Here is a 22,614-nt window from a genome sequence, read left to right as displayed (position 1 = left end):
AAGCAGGATATTCAACACAGGAGTATATCAAATTATCTTTATATGGCAAACAATTTCGGAATTTTGGGTCTTTAATACTTCTTTACTTCGTGCTTTTTAGCCTTATATCTTATCACGTGTGACTGGCGTCAGGCGAACAGACTTTAAAGCTGATATATTTGATAAGTTTATTTACGATTAGTTTTTCTGACAAATAAGACACAAATGTAAACACTTAATTCCACCAGCAATTACTCGCTATTCTAAGCTTAATGTGTTATTAACAACTTACAAGCTATCTATGATACCTAAATCCATCCATTATGTTTGTATGTTATCCTCGTTTTTATTAATAGCAAAATAAGTTGTAAAAATATGTTTATATCAAAATAATCAGAGTTAAAAACCTGATTGTATCGATATTGTTGTTATAATAAATTTGTATAAATTGTACAATTTTACGGTAAACAAATATTAGATATTCCATTCTCAATATTATTAGTCCTGCATTTATACAAACCACTGCAAAGTGATATAAAACTACGTCAATATCGTATCTTATATGCAATAAAATGAAAAACGGAAACAATGAAAGTGTCAAAGAGACAACAACCCTACCAAAGAGCAGAAAACAACCCAAGTCAACAAATGGATCCTCAATGCAGTGAGAAATTCCCGCACACGAAGGCAGGCTTCAGCAAGCCCCTAATCAAAAGTGTCTACTTGTTAAAAAAAATGGACGTCACACTTACTCTGAAAATATATAAACCAACAAAAATATACGACGTGACACTAAAGAAGGCTAAACAAACGTCTGTGTGGTTATAGCTCAGACATCAACTACGATGCAAACGACTGTATTATCAGCATTATACCAGATTAACCAATCATTACTAATCTAGTTCGCATCATCGAAAAATATATCCCACAGTACTAGTACTAACAATCCTCATCTTACAATGCCTCTCCATAGACACAGAGAAGGCTACTGGTTTCGGTAATTGAGAACTGCGACACCATATGGTTGCAATGACAAAGTTGATGGTATAGGTATTCTATCTAGTTCTTTCTGTAAAAATATGTTTATATCAAAATAATCAGAGTTAAAAACCTGATTGTATCGATATTGTTGTTATAATAAATTTGTATAAATTGTACAATTTTACGGTAAACAAATATTAGATATTCCATTCTCAATATTATTAGTCCTGCATTTATACAAACCACTGCAAAGTGATATAAAACTACGTCAATATCGTATCTTATATGCAATAAAATGAAAAACGGAAACAATGAAAGTGCAAAGAGACAACAACCCTACCAAAGAGCAGAAAACAACCCAAGTCAACAAATGGATCCTCAATGCAGTGAGAAATTCCCGCACAGTGAATGTGATAAATATCCCTTCCGGAGCACCTGAAATAACCCCTAGTTTTTGATGGGGTCCGTGTTGTTTTTGTACCCCTATTTTTGACATTTTAATCACGCACTTTGTCAATATAACGGAAACTGCAACTGTCGTACAAGTGAGATTTAGCGCTATAAAATAAGGTTCAATCCACCATTTTCTACATTTGAAAATGCCTGTACCAAGTCAGGATTATGACAGTTGTTGTCCTTTTGTTTGATGTTTTTTATCATTTGATTTTGCCATTTGATTAGGGACTTTTCGTTTTAAATTTTTCTCGGAGTTTAGTATTTTTTGTGATTTTACTTTTTAACTCTACACCTCGACGTAGACACATTTATGGGCATTGTCATTATACACCACCAACTCTCCATGGTGTCTCTATCAATGACCTGATGCCACTAATACAAAAACCGTTAGCTATTTATCACATTCGCATTTAAGAAACAAGTATCCTGTCTTAGGAAAGGAAAAATCATACTTTATAAAAAAAACAATCTTATTCAAACAAAATATTCTCTGAAACTGACATTGTTAAAATGCTTGATTTCTTGGTTGACAATATATTTGTTTTATTAGTAAACCTTTATTCTTATGAGGCTGACTTCATACATGAATTTATAAAACGAAAGAAAAGAAGATAGCAGTATCCTTTACCTTTACTTTCCGCTATAAAGATGATGTTCTCTCACAAAATAATTCAAAATTTGGTGACTATGTTGAACGCATCTATCCAATCGAACTAGAGATAAAGGATACAAGAGATACAGTTAATTCTGTATCATATCTTGACTCACGTCTTGAAATTGACACAGAAGGTCGGTTAAATACAAAACCTTACGACAAAAGAAATGAGTTCAGCCAGGGATGGGGTAATCGTTATCTGTAATCGTAATCGATTGTAATTGATTAAATTGTTTCCAGTAATCGACAGAAATCTGTAATTGAAGACATTTTCAATTACATGTAATCGTAATGCAATCGATTACAGCAAAAATCATGATGTTACAATGTATCATCGATTACTTTCAATTACATTTCGATTACTTAAGTGAAATAGTTTTATGAAATATAACCTATTTTAAATGAAAACATACATGTTTTCATCACTTTGAAGTACTGATATCACTTAGAGTTTATCAACTGCCTTTATATTTCTATCTATTGTCTCAAGCTGAAATAAGATCAACTAAATCCCCTACCATAATTTACTTTATATTTGCTTTTGAAACAAACGGATTAATGTGCTTGCCATTAAATCAACATCTTTTATATCAAAATAACAAATAGATTTAAAATAAGAAAATAGATTTAAAGTTCTGTGCTTCTTTTAAGTAGTAAGCTTATTTGTATTAAATTCCCTAAAAGCATAATTTTCAATAAAATTAAAGCTTACAATAGATAAACAGTTAATTTCTTTTTATGGTATATTATACATGTGTATAAAAAATAAGAAAGTACACACAATTCTTTTAAAAATGAACCAATGCCTATGCAATTTATGACAAAAATCAGCAAAGACCCATCGAAACAACATCTGATAAATAAATTTAATAATACTTTTAGATATTTGGATGACATTTTGGCTCTCAATAATGACGACTTCAGTATGTATACTAAAGAAATTTATCCTGTTGAACTTACTTTAAATAAAGCTAATACTAACAGTGACCACTGCCCTTTCCTCGATCTTGATATCTATATCACTAACGGAAAGCTTAATACTAAAATTTATGATAAAAGAGATGATTTTTCATTTCCTATCGTTAATTATCCATTTTTAGATGGTGACGTTCCATTGTAACCATCTTACGGTGTTTATATATCTTAACTTGTACGATTCGCTCGTGTATGTAACAATGTTTTAGATTTTAACGAGAAAAATTTATGTATCACTGAAAAATTATTACACCAGGGTTTTCGATATCACAAACTAGTCAAAACATTTACTAAATTTTATCATCGGTATAAGGACATCATTCGTAAATATAGCTCAACATGCAGACTTCTAATACGTTCAGGTATTTCACATCCAATTTTTTATGGAAATATTCTTTATAAAGCACAAAAATGTCAGTATTCACCTCAGAAACTAACAAAACCTTTAAATAGACTTATCAAGAAGGTATATAGTTACGATACTGTTGTCAGGTCACTAAAGATTGCTTATTTTGGCGTTAATATTGATTCACTTATAGGGTCTTTTCATCGGAACTAAATACATTTAAAAAAAACAGTTGTTGGCATGACACGGGTTATGTTCTTCTCATATATGTTATGATGGTATGATACTAACCCCCTAACGGGAAGGATTGTGCCTGATATTCATAGGATGAAATCATAATCTTTCAATCAGTTTAATTGAAGTCTGGAGCTGGCATGTCAGTTAACTGCTAGAAGTCTGTTGTTATTTATGTATTACTGTCATTTTGTTTATTTTCTTTGGTTACATCTTCTGACATCAAACTCGGACTTCTCTTGAATTGAATTTTAAATGTGCGTATTGTTATGCATTTAGTTTACTACATTGACTAGAGGTATAAGGGGAGGGTTGAGATCTCATAAACATGTTTAACCCCGCCGCATTTTTGCGCCTGTCCCAAGTCAGGAGCCTCTGGCCTTTGTTAGTCTTGTATTTTTTAATTTTAGTTTCTTGTGTACAATTCGGAACTAAGTATGGCGTTCATTATCACTGAACTAGTATATATTTGTTTAGGGGCCAGCTGAAGGACGCCTCCGGGTGCGGGAAAGTCTCGCTACATTGAAGACCTGTTGGTGACCTTCTGCTATTGTTTTTTCTATGGTCGGGTTGTTGTCTCTTTGACACATTCCCCATTTCCATGCTCAATTTTATTGAAATTCTTTTCAAAAGAAGATACATGAATCCCTCTATGACACTATAAATATATACTGTTTATAATTTTATTAGAGATTTCTTTTTTACAAACTCCTTGTTTTTACTAATCAGATTATCAAAGTCTTCTAATCACTATATTATACACATACTTTGTTTTTATTTCAAGTACTGTTTGTCTAATTAAGAAGGAAGTTTACATTATTTTGCCCCAGGTTATAAAATGTACTCCATTGGCAGTTTTATTTCATCTTTATAACCTATAATTAGGGTGGTTATCCATCAAAAGGATTAAATCATGCCTGATTATAATTATAAATCTTGATCTTTTTAGCTGAACTAATTAATAATTCTACTTTTTTATATTTTTTTCAGAGAAAACTTCCAACGTTGTAAAGAACTATGCTAAAAATACCTGCTTTGAATGAAGGAAAAAAAAGCTAACTGAAGTCAGCACGAAAGCAAAGTTATTGAAAAAACCTTAGACATATATAGATAAGTGATTGGTGGAATGCGATGCCATCTCTAATTCATGTTGAAAGTCAAAATTTCAAGATTTTTTTAATAATTCTGATCCTCAGTAAGAGATTCAAACTAGATTATTACAACTGTAAACTTATAATTTGGAAACAATCCTTTCAATGCTGTTATTTGGTAAAGTTCTAAATTTCCTCTATTCAAACGTTGGTCAACATAATTGAGTTTAACTTACTTTATTATTTTTGTAAATTTCAAAGCATGTAATTGACAGTAATCGAAAAGTAATGCTTCGTTCACACGAACATTAAATTCGACCTGAATTCGAATCGAATGCGAATCGAATTCGCTTATTGCGTTCACACACTCTTCTTTTTTAATTCGAATTGATTCGAATTATCCAATTCGCATTTGAAATACGCTTTTGTGAATACAATTTAAAAGTTAACGTCGTTTGGACAGAAAAGCGATTTTGACGCGCATTGTTATTCGAATTAGAATTGACGTTAGGACGTGAAACGTTTCGAATGCGAATTAAACTAATTCGAATTAGTTAATGCGAATCGAATTCGAATTACGTGTGAACTCAGCATTATGTAATTACTTTGGATAAAGTAATCGATTGTACGATAACATACAAAAATCTGAGTAATCGATTATTAATCGATTGCACAAAATACCTTCATAATCGATTACATTTGTCAGTAATCGTGCCCATCCCTGATTTCAGCTTCCCAATTGTGAACTTTGTGAATTGATATGATATTCCCGGGCTTTTATTTCCTAACATGATTTCATTGACAAGGGGGTGCTTATCACAAGGACGGTATTAAACCATGAGTGCAAGATAGTGAAGTTGAAATCATCGCTTCGTAAATTTTAAGGGCGCAATCACGAATTGGTTAAATGATATGGAATATCCGTTTCAAAGATGATAGCGGATATGTTTCTAATATCGTAACTACAATCCCGTCAAAGTGACCTACCAAATAAGACTTGTTACCGTGTTTGTACTAACATGAGTAACACAAGAAGTACCAATTGTCGCGCAGGATCTGTTTTTCCTTCCGGGGTACCTGAAAATAATCCCAGATTTTGTTGGGGGTTGCTGTTGCTTAGTCTTTAGTGTTCTATTTTGTGTTTTTTGTACTATTGTCTGTCTGTTTGTTTTTGTTTTTGTTTTTTTCCCCTTGTTTTAACAAGGCGTGGTTTTATTTTCGATTAATGAATTTGAGTATCCCTCTGGATTCTTTTGCCCCTCTTATATCATGTTATAACCTAATGCTACATGATTTTTTTAAATGTTAATCTTACTTGAGAAGCGTGTTTGATAGACATGTCAAATTAAATTCACTTTACCTAAAAAGTAAAGAAAATATTAAATTGAAACGTATGAACTGGCTTTTCTGTGCCACTTTTCAATATATTATGTATTGGATTACTTAATTATTGTGATCGCATTGTATATTATCGCTACATTTACGAAATTTGTGTAAATTACTTGTTAATTACAAAATAAAGAAAGAACATATAATGTTATTGTAAATAAAGCTCCATATGTTAAGTATGTAAACGTATAAATATTACAGTTATGACTGTAGCAGTGCGAAAGTAGTCACGTTGCTAAATGAGCTTTGATAAGACTCCGAAATCAGTGTTACCGGTGTATTTATTTATTTAAATTGACCAGAAGTAATACAAATTGAATCATCAACGGATGTCAACACAACAATAAAAGTGTTATTAAATCAGTGTAATAAATTTTCATTTCCATATGAATACAAACAGGTACAGAGTCCAGCCGAGAAGTTGTGATTTACTTGAATACTTGATGCGGCTTGAGATGAGTATAACATGATCCCATCTAACATTTATAGCTTTAGCTGTCAAGACGCCACACAATGCATCACTTACGAAAGTGTAAACATATTGATTTGTTTAATAAATAAGTTAATATATTCATTCATTACTGTCTTGTCACAACAGAATACTATTGGGAGACATATAATGAAGTATACAGCAATGAACAGGTACACGTGTCCGGAGTAAACATTATATGCTGGATGACGTGAATGAGGCGATAACCTAACAAGAATAATTGTTAAGCAGAAATTATTAAATGTCTACGTATGATTCTCTAACATAAGTCAAAAGCTATCGGCCAAGATCTGTGAGTATTAACAAGTTATGAATCGACTCATATACAAATGAACTTTAACATAACACTGCACAAGGAGGCTTACTTTGTGATTCCACAAAATGAATTTCATGTCATTAGTTATGACTTTTTAAACAAACTGCATTATAATATTTTTTTTAATTTTGACAATTTTCTGTAGAGAAATATGCCTATTATTTCTGAAGTTTCGCTGATTCAATGATATTTGTCATTAACATAACAGCAATTAGCCATGGAATTACCAGCCGTTATATGAAATAACCTAATGTAGTATAATTGACAACAATTGAAGGCAAACAATGAACTTATGTGCTAAATATCTAGAAAGACATCTAGGAAACGAGAAAGAAAAACACCAACTTGAGGTTATTTACAGTTATAAATGGAGTCATGTAACAATTGTTTTAAGAGAATAAAGTATTCATTCATTATATATTAACCCAATGGTGGCATAAGCTCATAATGTTAACCACAAAGTCATACCGTTGCGAACTAGTTAGTATGATTATAACATTTGCTGACAGTAAAATTGATTTTATAAAGTTACAATCTGATTCCATTGTGATCACACAATAAAAACTTCACGATGAATACGAAACAATAGGTTTTATATCAATCGTATCCGTTTGTTTAGTCGGCTTTGAAGATAAACTTATGTTAGCACGAGAATTTATTGTAGGTGTAATCAGGGAAGTATAAGGTAGACAATACCATCATCGTGTAATCGATGTGATCTCATGAGCAGCAAGAGTTTACATATTGCATGACAATAACCATTATGAAGTTTTGTTTTAAACAGAATGATATGTCATTTTCAACAGAGAAAATATCCTGTAGTACCAACCAAAAATTTCAAAATATGTTAAATGTTTGCTGTAATGTACAGAGTATACAAATACATTGGCAGAGAAAAAAATACTTCTGTTATGGAAATCACAGTTATCTGCGACGAACTAAGCAATGCTCTCGATAAACGATATCATGAATGTGTTAAAAAGCCCTGCTCTTGCTTAGTTGGTTTGATTTTTTTACACAATTCATTTACAAATTAATGCAGACTTAAAGCGGAATTCTACATCAAAGAAAACGTTAAGCTGCTGTGTCATATTTATGTCCACAAAATTTTTTATTGTAACAACATAATCAGTTGACTTAAAATAAACTGACTTACATTCCTTATCAGATTAGATGTGATACCTTGAATATCAAGATAATTGAGTTACTGTTACAGTTTTAGAGCTGTGGTACTTAATATCAACCTCAAAAGCTAAATTTGGTAAAGAGCGATCTATGCACATGTCACATGTAGTTGTTTCAGTAAAAATTCAAGCATGGCTAGGTTAACATAGCCACACCGGAATTGAGTTCAATATCATAGCGGACACGTTGTTTTACGTAGATTTATGACTTTTGAACGAGTAGCTAGCTTAGCTGCTATCAATATCTATGCAGCAGCTAGGCTAGCTACACATTCAATAGTCATAAATCTACGTAGTCCTATGTAGCCTCTAAGATATTGAACACATCCCAGCCTAGCAGTTGTAACTAGTATTTTGAAAAAGGTTGAATACGACAAGAAATATTCCCATTCCCGGCACCATGATTAAAGTCAGCTATAGGGGATATTTCTATTAGTGTCCATATCAACTTGACATACCGAACTGCAACGTTGATTAAAACAAGAAAAGTCCACCCAACCTATCAAAACCAAATGCTCGACAACACAAACCAACGGAACGATTGGGAAACAACTGTCATTTTCCTGAATTGGTACATGCTTTTCTGAGAGAACAAAATAGTTTTTCAAAGATCTCGTTTAATTTATTGAAATTCGATTATTGGCAAACATTTATAAGTAAAACAAACATGCATAATAAAATGATATAAGATAAGTATTTCGTCAAGACACCATTAATGCACTATATAAATGCATGTACTGATACGATTCCAGTACACGATCGATATCAATTAACGAATTATAATATCAAAGATCTTTCACCAATTTTAATTACTTCTTTCCTACAATATTGCATTACAGAAAAGGAAATACAAATATAAGATAAAAATCAAAAATTGTAATGAACTCAAAATTATAAATTCATACAGTATTGACAAACTAACATTACCTCATCAATGTTTAATGTTATCTATACTAGTTAGATTTTTCGTCTAGTATCATTAATTCTTAATTTTCCATCAAGTACTTTTAATCAACTAAAACTTCAAGTTCAATTTTTCAAGTGATGGTTATCTAATTTATAAGGAAGATTGAGAATATATGAGAAATTCTGTATACACCTCTTATTTGGCTAATTGGTCTTTTAGTTTTGAAAACAGTGTATATTCTTAGAACATTATTAATTATTATCCACCATTTCTCATAACTGTTGAGTTAAATATAAAATGGTATCATGCTATTGATATATGCATCAAAACAGATTTTTGTATAAGATTTAGTTCTCTTCTGTTTTCTACTGGCATCCACCAAAGCTAACGAGGATTAGTATCTAATTGGTCTCGCTACTTTTTTGCAATTAAATTTATAAAACAAAAATATATGTTGCATCAATTCCAATTAGACGATTTAGCTTTAACAACGTCGATGTAAGAATCAGTAGGTCATTGTAGGTCTCCGTATATTCAAACAATACTACAATACTCGATCAGTGAGAGAAAATTATTTTCTAGAATTAAGCTAATTTAGAAATGTCTTTATTTATAAAATAAAAGAGTCTAGATGAAATAGATAAATATAAGAAATTAACATGGCATATCTATTAGAGATCAGGAACGATTCCCGACAGGTTTAACCATTTTCTTACAAGTAACTGTCTTACCAAAAGGAATCTGGCAGTTGTTTTCCATTCCTTTGATGTGTTTGAATTTTGATTTTTCCATTTGATTTAAGGACTTACCTGTTTAAACTTTACTTGTAATTCGGTATATTTGTTATATACGTTTTTTTCTCTTCTTGCTGGAAATGCAGTTTTTGTTTTATAAATACAAATAATGTGTCAACATACACTTAGTTTAAATAAAATTCATGAACATATTATTGTCATTATACCATTTCTCGACATAATGCATGGGCTTCAAATTGCATTCTCGTAATATTCTCTCCTGGTGTATCAATGGTGTGCAACTTTAATTGTGATACACCTGTTTTTAACCATTGTATATCAGAGTATTGATACTTTTATGGACTTGGAGAGTTCTCTTTTTTCATACGAATCTTTGATTACCAATATTGTAACTGAGGTAAAATAAATTCATGATTTACACTATCATAGCTTTTTTTTAATTAAGAAGAACTACTTAATTGAAATGCCATGCATCCACAAATATATAGTATTGATGAGGGCAGTTTGGTATAGTTTAAAACTTAATGAATTTAGCATACAGATGATTAAATACATGTACATGTCATTCTATTATCATCGATAATATTACAAATAATATTGATTCCATCATCACTAGTCAAAGAATTGTTCATCGTGCTAGATGATAAGAGTCCCCTGGTAATAATAAATTTTAAGAGAAGAAAAGGTTCGTTTATATAATTTTTTTTTCTTAATTAGTGTTTACATAAAAACCAAGCAGTCAAAACTTTTTTTTATGTCAGAAGTACACACTGGGGACGTATAAGAGTTTATAGCACTTTATTATGTATGCAGTTACGTTGTTTAATTATTGTAAGTATATTTACCAGGTCATAAATATTTTTTTATTCTTTTTATCGGGTCTTTATTGGCAATTATTGTAGGGTTAAAATAATAGTTAAGAACTGCATTGCTCGCCTAATTTTGTTAATAAAACGAAACCACAATCAACTATAAACAATTAACATACATGTGAAGGTTACAATTTTGGTGAAACCCAGTATCCTCAGATAAGACCTGTACCAAGACAGGGATTCGAAAGTAGGATCTTATCAGATTTAATTAACTGCTATCCGCCTCCTCCCCCCCCCCCCCCCCCGAACCCCCTTTGCACATGGATCTCGGTATTGTTTTTTCTACTTTTCAACAGTGAATATGAGAAAACAATGTACAATAAGGGAAATTGGTTGCCTTTTTATCTACATCAGTTATATTTGAAGTATTTTCTTTTCCATCTAAACCATTTTGCAACGTCGGTTTAAGGTATAAAATATCATCATTTTATGAGTTTCAAGTCTTTCAAGTCAAAGGTCAATAACAAACTGAAAAAGCCATGTCAAAAAAAATTAAGAAAAACAACTTAAAAGACAATCAACTATACACAAATACAATATTTGAATCTAAAAAATAAGATACAAATATAACGACTAAGATAAAAGAACCACACCAAAAATCGGGATGATCACAGATAATTTGAAAAGGTAATCAGATCTTGTTTCTCATGTTGCACCCGAAGTACCGGTATTCCTAATGTAAGTACAAAATCAGTGATGTCACATACGAAAAAAGGGGACATATTTTGGTAACGACAGTAGGAACATATAGTTTGTCATCTGTGAAACAGATGATTCTGTTATTGCAAATATGGCATCTACAACATTTTCGAACGGATAATTTCAACTTTACTACTAAGAACAGTTTCTTTGATGGCTATATTGTAAAAACAATGAAATCAGGATCGAAAATACAAGCTCTTGAATATCGTATCAACTTGACGATATAAACTCCATATGAATACGTGCTGGAATGTGCGACTGTCATACAAGTGAAAGGTTAAGCTAACTATAAATAAACTCATCATAGATTCCAGGACTAAATTTTATATATATACGCCAGACGCGCGTTTCGTCTACAAAAGACTCACCAGTGACGCTCGAATCCAAAAAAGTTGAAAAAAAAACCAAATAAAGTACGAAGTTGAAGAGCATTGAGATCCAAAATTCCTAAAAGTGTTGCCAAATACAGCTAAAGTAATCTATGCCTAAGGTAGAAAAGTCTTAGTATTTCTAAAAATTCAACATTTTATAAACAGTTAATTTATAAATATAACAATATCAATGACCATTCATGTCAGCACAAAAAGTGCTGACTACTGGGCTTGTGATACCCTCGGGGAAATAAATCTCCACCAGCAGTGGCATCGACCTAGTGGTTGTAAATAAACTCATCATAGATTCCAGGACTAAATTTTATATATACACCAGACGCGCGTTTCGTCTACCAAAGACTCATCAGTGACGCTCGAATCCAAAAAAGTTGAAAAAAGCCAAATAAAGTACGAAGTAAAACCAGGGTTGATCCACCATTTTCTACATAGAAAATGTATGTACCAAGTCAGGAATATGACAGTTGTATCAATTTGTTTGATATGTTTGAGCATTTCATTTTGGCATTTGATTATGGACTTTCCTTTTTAATTTTCCTCGGTGCTCGGTATTTTTGTTAATTAACTTTCGCTATACAGAAATGTAAAGTTCACGATTATGATGCTGAGTCCTTCTATTTTTGTAAAAGTTTGTTCTAACCTTATTGTAAACTTTTAAATTTTAGTCAAGATATGAGACAGGCTGAAGTGTATTTTTTTTTTTTTTTTATCTTTTTTTTTTTTATGAAACTTCTGACGTCACCTATTGTTTATTTTGCATATTGTTTATATTGTTTGTAATATGCCATATGTATACGCTGTACATGTACTTGATTATACTAATGAGCCGTAAGGCTCAAAGTTAATAAAGAATTTAAATTTGAATTTGAATATTGAATCACAAAATGGTACTAATTAAATTTGATATGATTAAACAAACACCTTGTTTTACTAATACATTCATATCATGGGAAGTAAAGAATATAGAATTGATATTTAATTATGATGACATTTAAGTAAAACACCGTTAAAGTTTCCTTCCTGGCTTAAGCTGTTAATAATGTTTTGCAATCATAAAGGAAATGTTCCAAAAAATGCAAAAATCATTTATTCTCTACCATAGTTACCTTCAATTATGCAGATAATTGTTTTTTCCTATCAGAATGTCTCAAGTGTAATTCTTTTATTATTTTTACTGCTTTTCAAAATATATTTTTTTTAAAGTTCTAAACGTACAACGCAGAAAGCAGACTATCACAGATCTTTTATGAGTGATCGATGTAGAGATGTTCATATTTGATATATTAATTCGTAACAAAAATGGACTACGGAAAAGATATTGGGAAAATGTAACGAATGATTGTTTTTAATTATTAATAGCGTAACACTTTGCTACCAAGCCATGAAAGTCTGCTAAATACAAAGTAAACAGGTTATTAGTTTGTCTAAAATAGCAAAAACTTAATCGATTTGAAACAGGAAACCCAATGAAATGGTTTTTTCCCCCTAAATCCAGTGTAGTATCTGTGATTCAAATATTAAAAGAAAACGATCATACGTTTGTCACATGGTTAACCTAGTTTTTTGGGTAGCTATACATCCCTAGCATCGGTCAGTAAAAAAACGTTTAATGATAACGCTTGTTATTCAAACAATATAAATACTTCTTTTTCGTTGTATATTGTGCTGGGGGACACTCACTTCGGTACCAGTGAGCAATTTCCTAAAGAAGTTAACGATAAGCGCAAAGAACTTTGGCCACACTTTCAAGAAGCCCGTAGACAACGGAAAAAGGCATTTTTCAAACGAGACGGCCTATTCATCGAAGGAGTGGAATATTGCCCAGCCAAGAAAGATAAAGAGAAGAGAGATGATGATGCACCTCGACGACCGTACAACAAACAAGGTGCACGACCAAAAAGGTCCAACGACCCCGGACGACGACAAAGGCGCAGTTCACCGCATTAGGATAACCGTGGGAAATAGAACACGAAACCGTTAAATCAGACGAATTATTTGACATTTGTGACTTTCATTCAAATTGTAATAGTTTTTCGGTAGATAAACCCTCTAGCAATTGTATTAAACTATTATCCTTAAATGTTTGTGGTATAAAAAATCGATTACTATACCCTGAATTTGAATCACTGCTGAACACTTACGATATTGTCTGTTTTACAGAAACCAAATTAGATGATTGTGATGTTATAAACTGCGAAGAATTTAGTTTTAGTTTTAAAGATAGAAATAAAATTACAAGCCATAGGTCTGGTGGTATTGCTCTAGGCTACCGGAAGTGCCATCAAAACCCGACAATACAATAGCATACACGAAAAACTACGAAACGAGTATACTGCGTTTTTTTTACTACTATATGTTTTACCGTGACTGCATTACTAAAAAAAACTTGCATAATCGTTAATACATCTTAAAATTGTAAATTAAAAGTTATTACTCATGAGGCTGAATAATTACCTCTAGACGATTACAACTGACTTTGATATTAAGTTATCTCTATAAAATCAGGTATGATTTTCTGTCAAAAGTTAATCCATTACATGATAAGTAAATAATTTATCTCTGTTAAGATAAGATAAATTTTACAGTTGATGACTTAAAATTTTAATGCACGCTTTCAATCGTGTTGAAATCAGATAAAAACAATTATTGAACATATCCAGAGATGTTTCAATATGCATTTGTCAGAAATACTTGAAACAAAAAATGAGTAAATGCATCAAAACGATTTGTATGTTTAATTATACTGACATAAATATTCGAACCATGATTTCTAAATGTCAAAGCTATAACGTAATGCATAAACATTTGATATGTTTAATACAAGCGATTTTTGGATGTATGCTATTGGTGTACTTTCCTCCAGATTTACTTATATTGTAAAAAGATTTTTTTTTTAAATAATAGAATAACACATAAGGTTGTTATATAATTTATCCACATGATCACATTGATTCGTTAAAATAATTTGATTTGATTGGAAAAGTAAGCAGTTATATAACAGCGTACGTAACACGCATTTAGAAAACGAAACTTACAAACTTGATTAATTTGTTTTATAAATCAAGGAAATGTTGCAAGATTTCCAAGAAGACAACTTTTCAACAGAGTCGTAGCTTATATTTGAAAACTTGCAAAAAAATAATCATTAAGTCAAATTGGCTTTTAACAGCACACTAAGTAATAGGACACTATTATTTCATATCTTATATTTCAAAATACATATGCGATAAATGTACGTGTGAATGCTACATAAAATCAGTTCATTTAGAAAAATACGGAAGATTTAAAAAAAAAAATGTATAGTCCATTAAAATATATTCGGTATCGCGTTAAACACTTCAGATTGCATTTCTGTAAATATTGACAATGCAATTTCCCATAGGAACTCCTTTCACGGCTTAAACTGTGCCAATTTTACTATGAAGTTTTGAAAACAAATCTTATCCTACAATTGGAAGTTCATATGCACCACAATTTTTTTTTTCAAAGGTCAAAATATAGGGCTATGCGGCATATTGTCAACGTTTATATGCTCTAAACTTCTCAGAGTTTAAACTAACACTAATTTTCTTAACTTCCCCTACATCGAAAGAAAGGTTACATTAGGTTTCAATGTAAACAATATGCACATGTTTATTTACTGGTAACATTCCCAAGTTATGTCTCTGTGAGATGGAACACAGAGAGCATAACTGGGAACCAGTATGTAAACAAAATTAATGTTCTATGAATATTCAAGATCTCCCCAAAAGAGGCCTATTTTGAGAAACAGCTGTATTTACAAAGTGCAACCTTCAATGTTTTTATAAAGCGTCAAACAAATATTCATGATAGTTCAAAATTCTACCTTATAGTTTGTATCTTCTGAAGCTACTTCGATACATCTATGTTATTGAAATGTATACCAATCGATCCACAATTTGTTTTGTTTACTTATACCATTAAGTGTTAGATTGGTGTTTCTGTGTTTTGTTTATGTATACCATTTTAGTTATATTGGTGTTTCTTAAGAATCAAGCACTGTATAGTAATTCAAGTAAATAAATGTTCACTCATCGAATAATTTTCACGCAAATCTAACCTTAATTCTCGGTGTCCAATTCTAGTTAATTTATGTGTTAAATTGAATTACTGTTTAAATACAGAAGACTACTTGATTGATCCTACTGCTCAGTGCGTATGCTTAAGATAAAATTCATTAAACAGTAAAGAGGTGACCTGGAAAAGTCATTAAAATGTCAGTCAGTTCTCTACCATGAAAATATTTAGAAGGATCTGCAATAACTGATCTGGTTTACTGTAACGCGATTTTCTACCTTCATTTATGCTGCAACAGGTATTTCTCGAAAAAGAACATAAAAATCAAACATACCTGTTCCATCTCTGATAAATCTGATCGTTCATAGCTTGTTTCTCAATTTAATTATTTATTGTTTTCTCATCTTGGTTGATGTATGAATGGAGAAATAATAAATGCGTGCACGTTTATAAATGGTAGTTTCAATATCCGTATTGAGCTTTTATTATAAAAAAAGATATGGTATGGCTGCAATAGATAACTCTCCAACAGAGACTACATGACATAGAAAGTAAGCAACTAGTATATGTCCCCGAACGTCCTTTACCAATAAACATAAATCTACCACGAACTCATTACGATCCTAAGTATTGTGACATTATTGAAAAAAGATAACATTAATTTTATCAATTTTTCAATTCTCTATATATATCATATGAAAACCTTCAAGACTTACAACTTCTTTGTTCAATTTATTTTTATTCAAAAGGTTGATTATCAGTTATCAATCAATGCATTGTTGTCTACAATTTCACCTTGTAATGTTTTATATTGACGAATGTATGATATCGTGAGTTTGCTTAGTCAGCTTCCGAAGGTCTATAGATAATTCGTGATACAGAAGGTTGCGTGTAAAAGATTACAGATGTTCACTAGTAAGCAAATTAATGTGGATTAAAATGACATAAAAGGGATAATGAAAATCAAAAGGTTTTAATTATATAAAATCGGAAATTCAAAACATGTTTGTGTATCAAATGACTAAGAGTAGGATGATTACATTGAACACGATGTTTGTGCTTAAAAATATATCTTTGAAGTTGTCAAAATACGAATACATATCTCGGTTTTATTGACAAATTACAAAATAAACTTAATTCTTTGTATTGCAATTGAAAACGTGAATATTGCAAAGAATTTAATCAGTTATATTTCAAATGATAAAAGAGATAAATCATTATTTTTCGATTTTCAATTATAGTTTAAAGGACAAGAGTTGTATACGATGTTCTCCAAAAGTGACCATTTATCGTTCCTTGACCTTAATATGTATGTCCTTAAAATATTAATTAAAATCTCCTTTTCAGAATTAATATAGAAAATTACTATTATTTTTGTTCAAAATCCAGTCGTCTTTAAAACGACTACATTATCGGTAAATTAATTATTTCCAAATTAAATGTTAGTTTTCTATAAAGATTTTCTATTTGAATTTTTGATTATGATATAATAACTAAATATACTGTAAATATCCTGTTAAGACAGATAAGTATGGGTTATATATATATTTATATCAACCTCGTCTCAAATTTAGCCCAACAATCTTCGATTAGCAAATAACGCATTTGTTTCTTCCTTCAGCGGCATTCAACTTTAGTCGATTTCACAATTATGTCAGTCGGGAATGGTCTTAGCCAACTCCAAAAACGTATGACATTTTAAATCATTGATTCTTATACAACTATTAATTTAATCAATATCAAAAGTCTGTTTTCGTCCAATTATTTCTGTTATATGTCAGGACAACTTTGGTCATCTCTCACTTGACGTTGCCTAATGGCACTACTAGTTATCTCTTATCACGAACAGACACCTTTCGAAAAACATCATCATTTCACGGACAAAACATTTAAATGAATTTTTCATATGAAAAAGAGAAATATGAGTACGTATGACCTTAACAGTCAATTAATATCATGAAATACGCAAATTGGACGTCATTTGAGAACTTTCTATTATCGTTGTACTCACCTTTTGTTTTGCTGACGCTAACTGTAATCGTCTTTTATTTTCATCATTTCCATGAAGAGTTTTCTTCCAAATGTTATATCCTATTCTACTATAGCAGAATATCAACACAACTAATGGTCCGAAAAAATGTAACACCATTATTCCTGTACTGTAGGCATACATTAAAGTGTGATTGTTATCCCATGTTTCTAAACATTGGCCACTTGTGTTTGAATAATATTGCACTTTTGATTTGATTAATGTTGGAATGGGTATAGATAAAGATAATATCCAGATGATAATGATAACACACAGGGTTTTTCTTGTAGTAATTCGTGGTCTAAATGGGTGCACAATGACGATGTAGCGGTCAAAACTCATTGCAACCAATGTATAAGCGCTCAGAAACACTGCTACCACTTGTAAATAACTCACTAAAGGACACATAGTTTCACCGAATGGCCAATAGTTTAATAAAAGATTGGCCACAAATGTGAACGGAATACAGAAAATCGCCATGATTATATCACTTATGGCTAAATTCACGAGAAAATAATTTGGAATAGTTCTCATCCGTTTGTACGCATACACTAGATAACAAACAATACTATTTCCCCCTATAGCTATTACTACGATTATAGAATACAGGAATATGAATATAGTTTGTAAAAAATGAGAAATCTTTTGTTCAGAAATGTAAGTTTCATTTGTGAAACTGTTGTTCATTTTTGCTTCCCAACTTCACAATTGGCAAATCACATCTTAAATTTTCAATATACCAGTTATGCTTTACAATTCCTATTTTGCCTTGCAATTACTCGGTTCATATAATCAATTTTGATTTCTTTAAAACTTGTTATCCATATACCAGTTATTCTATACAATTCCTGTTTAGCAGTGTAATTACTCGGTCCAAACAATGAATTTTAATGTATTTAAAACTTAACGGTTTAAGAAGAAACCTTATTTCACATCTAAAAAAGTTATGATCCAATGTCGTTTGTTTTCTCTTTTCAAAGTTTTCCGAATCATTTCCAATTTGAACTTCGGTGCATTTGTTGATATTGTAACGACGATAATACGCAATCAGTGTTGTGAAACATCCTGATAAGAGATGTTCTGTTTAGAGATGGTTGTTTGTCAAACACAACTCCAAAAGTTATTGACCACCTGTTTCTGTGGTATACAGATATTTATACTAATAAGACAATCAATAAAACGATAAATACTTTACATTTGGTTTGATCACTACTTCTTAAACGTGTTAACTAATATCTTATATTTCATACTATAAATATCGAGAGAAAAAAACATCTGCATCATAATATGCCAGCCGTGTAGAAAATTATTTGTAATACAGACTTCACAAGAGTTTTCACGTCTTGCAAATTAGTTTCTTTTGTTACTTATCTTTCAAGTCACTGCTATTATAACGAAGATATCTTAAAATGAGGTAAAGCCTTCATTATCATATTTTAACAAGAAATATATTTATAGGTTTAATTGTTATCACTTCATCTTTGTTCATTCGAGTCACCGCTCAAAAGAAATTGCTGTATAATCAAGTTTACACACGTAATAATTTACGTTTTTGTTTGCATCAATCATTGCAATTTTTTTTCAGTGCCTTCCTAATATTACGAGGAAACAAGCATCATGTATTTAAATAAATCAAAAGCTGGCATAAGATAATCGTTTTTAACTTTATTTTGTCTGCTTTGTAATTGGGGGTTGGTTTTTATTGCTCCGTCTAATAATTGTATTGAAAAAAAATGTAATTGCTTTTTTTTTCAATATTTATTCCATTTTTTTTTCGCAGAACATACAAAACGAGAGATTTTAAAATAGCACACTTTTCCACAATCACATCACATTAAGTCAAATCTAATCATTCTTTGGTAATTTACGACAATTATTGATTGAAATATATTATTTCTTCGCCATTCTAAATCTATTAAATTATAAATGTTACAATGCAGTATACTATAACGGCAGCTGATCAATTAATTTAATGTGTTCATTTAGATGAACGTTAGTCTTCTATCAGGTACAAATATCTGTTAATTGTTTCGGAGGATAAAGCATCAAAAAGACGCACAACATAAACTAAGCATACTTCAAAAAATAATTATAAGGGGATTCATTAAAGACGCCATGGGGATAGAAAGGTCTAACCTGGCGTCTATTAACAAGCTGAAAATACTATGAACATTTAGTAATGTTTCTTAATTGGATAATATGTGGGATGATTTGCTTTTGTTCGTCGGTGTAAGAAGGATATTAAATTGCTGTTTACTAATTGTTCTTTTATATTTGCAATACAAGAGCATGTAATTGTGTACGTTTGCGTGTATCAAATACTACATGGTATCAAAATTGAAATTGTTTGCTATAGAACGTTTGGATAATTAATCAATCATCAAAATACGTGTATACGTCATTACTTATTAAGGAATGACTGTAATATTTTTTTCTGTCTATGAAGAAATAAAAAGAAATGTGGTGCAAACTGAAAAACATGCTGGGCAAGTAATTTTAAAGTGTACACCATATTTTTGAATTTATTTCGTATAGACAGAAAATATTCAGACTGAGTCATTCCTTATAGTTTAATTCTAAATTATATTTTAATGACAAATTCATGAAAAACCGTTGATAACGTCACGGTTACATGACAAAATTATGTTTATGAGCTTATAGACAAAAACATCAGCCAATTAGAAATCGTGTAACGTCCAAAATATAATCATTTTATCATATACAATACAATAACGTACGTTTTATTCTTATATTCACGGTCATCATGACAGAGAACATTATTTCTTAGTTTGATATTCTTTGACTTTATGACAGCCTGTTCCGTTGCTGATGTTAACCCTGAAAATTACCCGTCGTGAATCGTCACGTGGTTTTTTGCCTGCCGAGAACAGGATATTAGTATTGTCCTTTCGGGAATACATGATAATCGTCAACTCCGGTTTGGGTTGGAGTTATATAGCACAAAGATTAAACTTAAGCGTATTACTTAAAAGGGAATATGTATACATACGTTTATAAGATATTTACGCAAATACATAAGAAATACACTTAAAGGTAACACAAGAAAGAAAAGAAATCGTGCTTAACATGGCAGTTAAATTGAGTTATCTGCGACAGAAATAGAATATAAAAAACGTCATTTTTAAGAAATGAGAGGATAAACAAAATATACCGTGTATTGAATTTTTTTTTTTAAAGATCTGAGATCGAATATGCCCCGCGTTGGACATATTTTATCTGTCCAAGGGCAATGACTTATCAAACGTTTTTGATATGATTAGCTTAGAAACTGAATGTTTGAGATCAACTGCAATTCAATTTCTGATATAATTAATATTTCAAGAGCATAACTCGTAAAAAATATTTGATTGGCTATTATTTTCGTAATTGTTATAGACATTGCTGATACAAACCTATGATATAAGTTTAATAAACTGATATCTGGCAAGAATTGTACACATGAGAGATTACAATGCGTGTCCATATAATCAATATTTACAAAGGCACCCCTTTTGTTCAGGAAAGTTGAGCATTCTTATGTTATGTTTTCGACTGTATTGCTCATTGTAATTGGCTAACTTCAATGCATCAATAGATCTGTTATTATTGTCACCAACCTTTTCCACTAAGTTTTCAACAACTCTATCTTTTGCCCTGATTCTTTCCCTCAGATCCTCATTCTCTATCATCAGTGTATCTAACTTATCATCAAGTTTTCCAGTTGCCTCCCTTATTTTATACTCAAACTTACTGGTGATCTTCTCTTCAAAATGATTTAATAATTTCTGGACAATGTCATTAACTAAACTTTTTAAGTCCTTTTGTTGTACTAAATTAACCATAGCACTATTTAGATCAGTTTTTGCAACTGTACCCTCAAGAGATTTTTTAATTTCACTTAAATCATTTTGAATACAAGTCAAGTCAATTCCTTCTACACTCTCATTTGCCAGGCAATGGGCTAAACGTGAAAAGGAAGACGTAGACACTCTATCCGAATGGATTAAGGCAGCGAGGTCGTTAATACAAATCAGAATCAAGAAACTGAGTGGGTCCATCAATGCCCACGCTACGTCAATCTTTAAAGACCCAAATGTTGCTAAACACTTATCCGACCTCCATGATAAATATGTTGTTGTCCCCGCAGACAAAGCCCCAAATAACATCGTTTTTGTCTGTAAAAGTCACTACATTAATTGCTTGATAAACGAATGAGGTATAGACAATTCACTTGGAAACTCAACATATACTCTTACAACACTTACCAAAGAGGAAATCCTGGATAATCATAGGTCTGTTCTTTGTTCCTTTGGTATTTCAACCAAAGATGAAGAACTGGATCTTCCGTCACTGTATTGGATACCTAAACTACATAAGTGTCCTTACAAACAACGGTATATTGCTGGGTCTTCCAAGTGCTCCACTAAACCTCTTTCTAAATTATTAACATCTATTTTATCAGCAATCAAAGACGGGCTTCAAAGTTATTGTGAAACTGCCTATTCTAGAGGTGGCGTGAATCAGGTGTGGATACTTAAAAATTCCAAAGATCTTTTAGAGTACATACAATCTAACTCTCTTTCATCTTGTAACAGTATTAAAACATTTGACTTTTCTACTCTTTACACAAATATTCCACATTCCAAACTAAAAGAAAAATTGAAAGAGTTGGTATTAATTTGCTTCATAGAAAAGAATGGCCAACGTAGATACAAGTATCTTGTCTTAAGGAGGGATAAATCATACTTTGTAAAGAATCACTCTGATTCAAACAAACAATTCTCTGAAACCGATGTTATCAAGATGCTTGATTTCTTGATTGACAA

General features: G+C 31.2%; 1 protein-coding gene across 1 annotated transcript in view; it reads right to left on the bottom strand.

The window, feature by feature from the left end:
- LOC139488829 (RYamide receptor-like) overlaps nucleotides 1–19,128 on the bottom strand; it is a 62,789-nt gene extending 43,661 nt beyond the window's left edge. The window contains exon 1 of the mRNA XM_071274771.1: nucleotides 17,771–19,128. Coding sequence (XP_071130872.1) covers nucleotides 17,771–18,475 — 705 coding nt within the window. The 5' untranslated portion in view covers nucleotides 18,476–19,128. The remainder of the gene's footprint in view (nucleotides 1–17,770) is intronic.
- Between the last annotated feature and the right edge of the window lie 3,486 nt (nucleotides 19,129–22,614).

This window comes from Mytilus edulis, chromosome 9 (assembly GCF_963676685.1).
Source record: "Mytilus edulis chromosome 9, xbMytEdul2.2, whole genome shotgun sequence".
Taxonomy (NCBI): Eukaryota; Metazoa; Mollusca; class Bivalvia; order Mytilida; family Mytilidae; genus Mytilus; species Mytilus edulis.
This window is presented reverse-complemented; position numbering and strand designations above follow the sequence as displayed.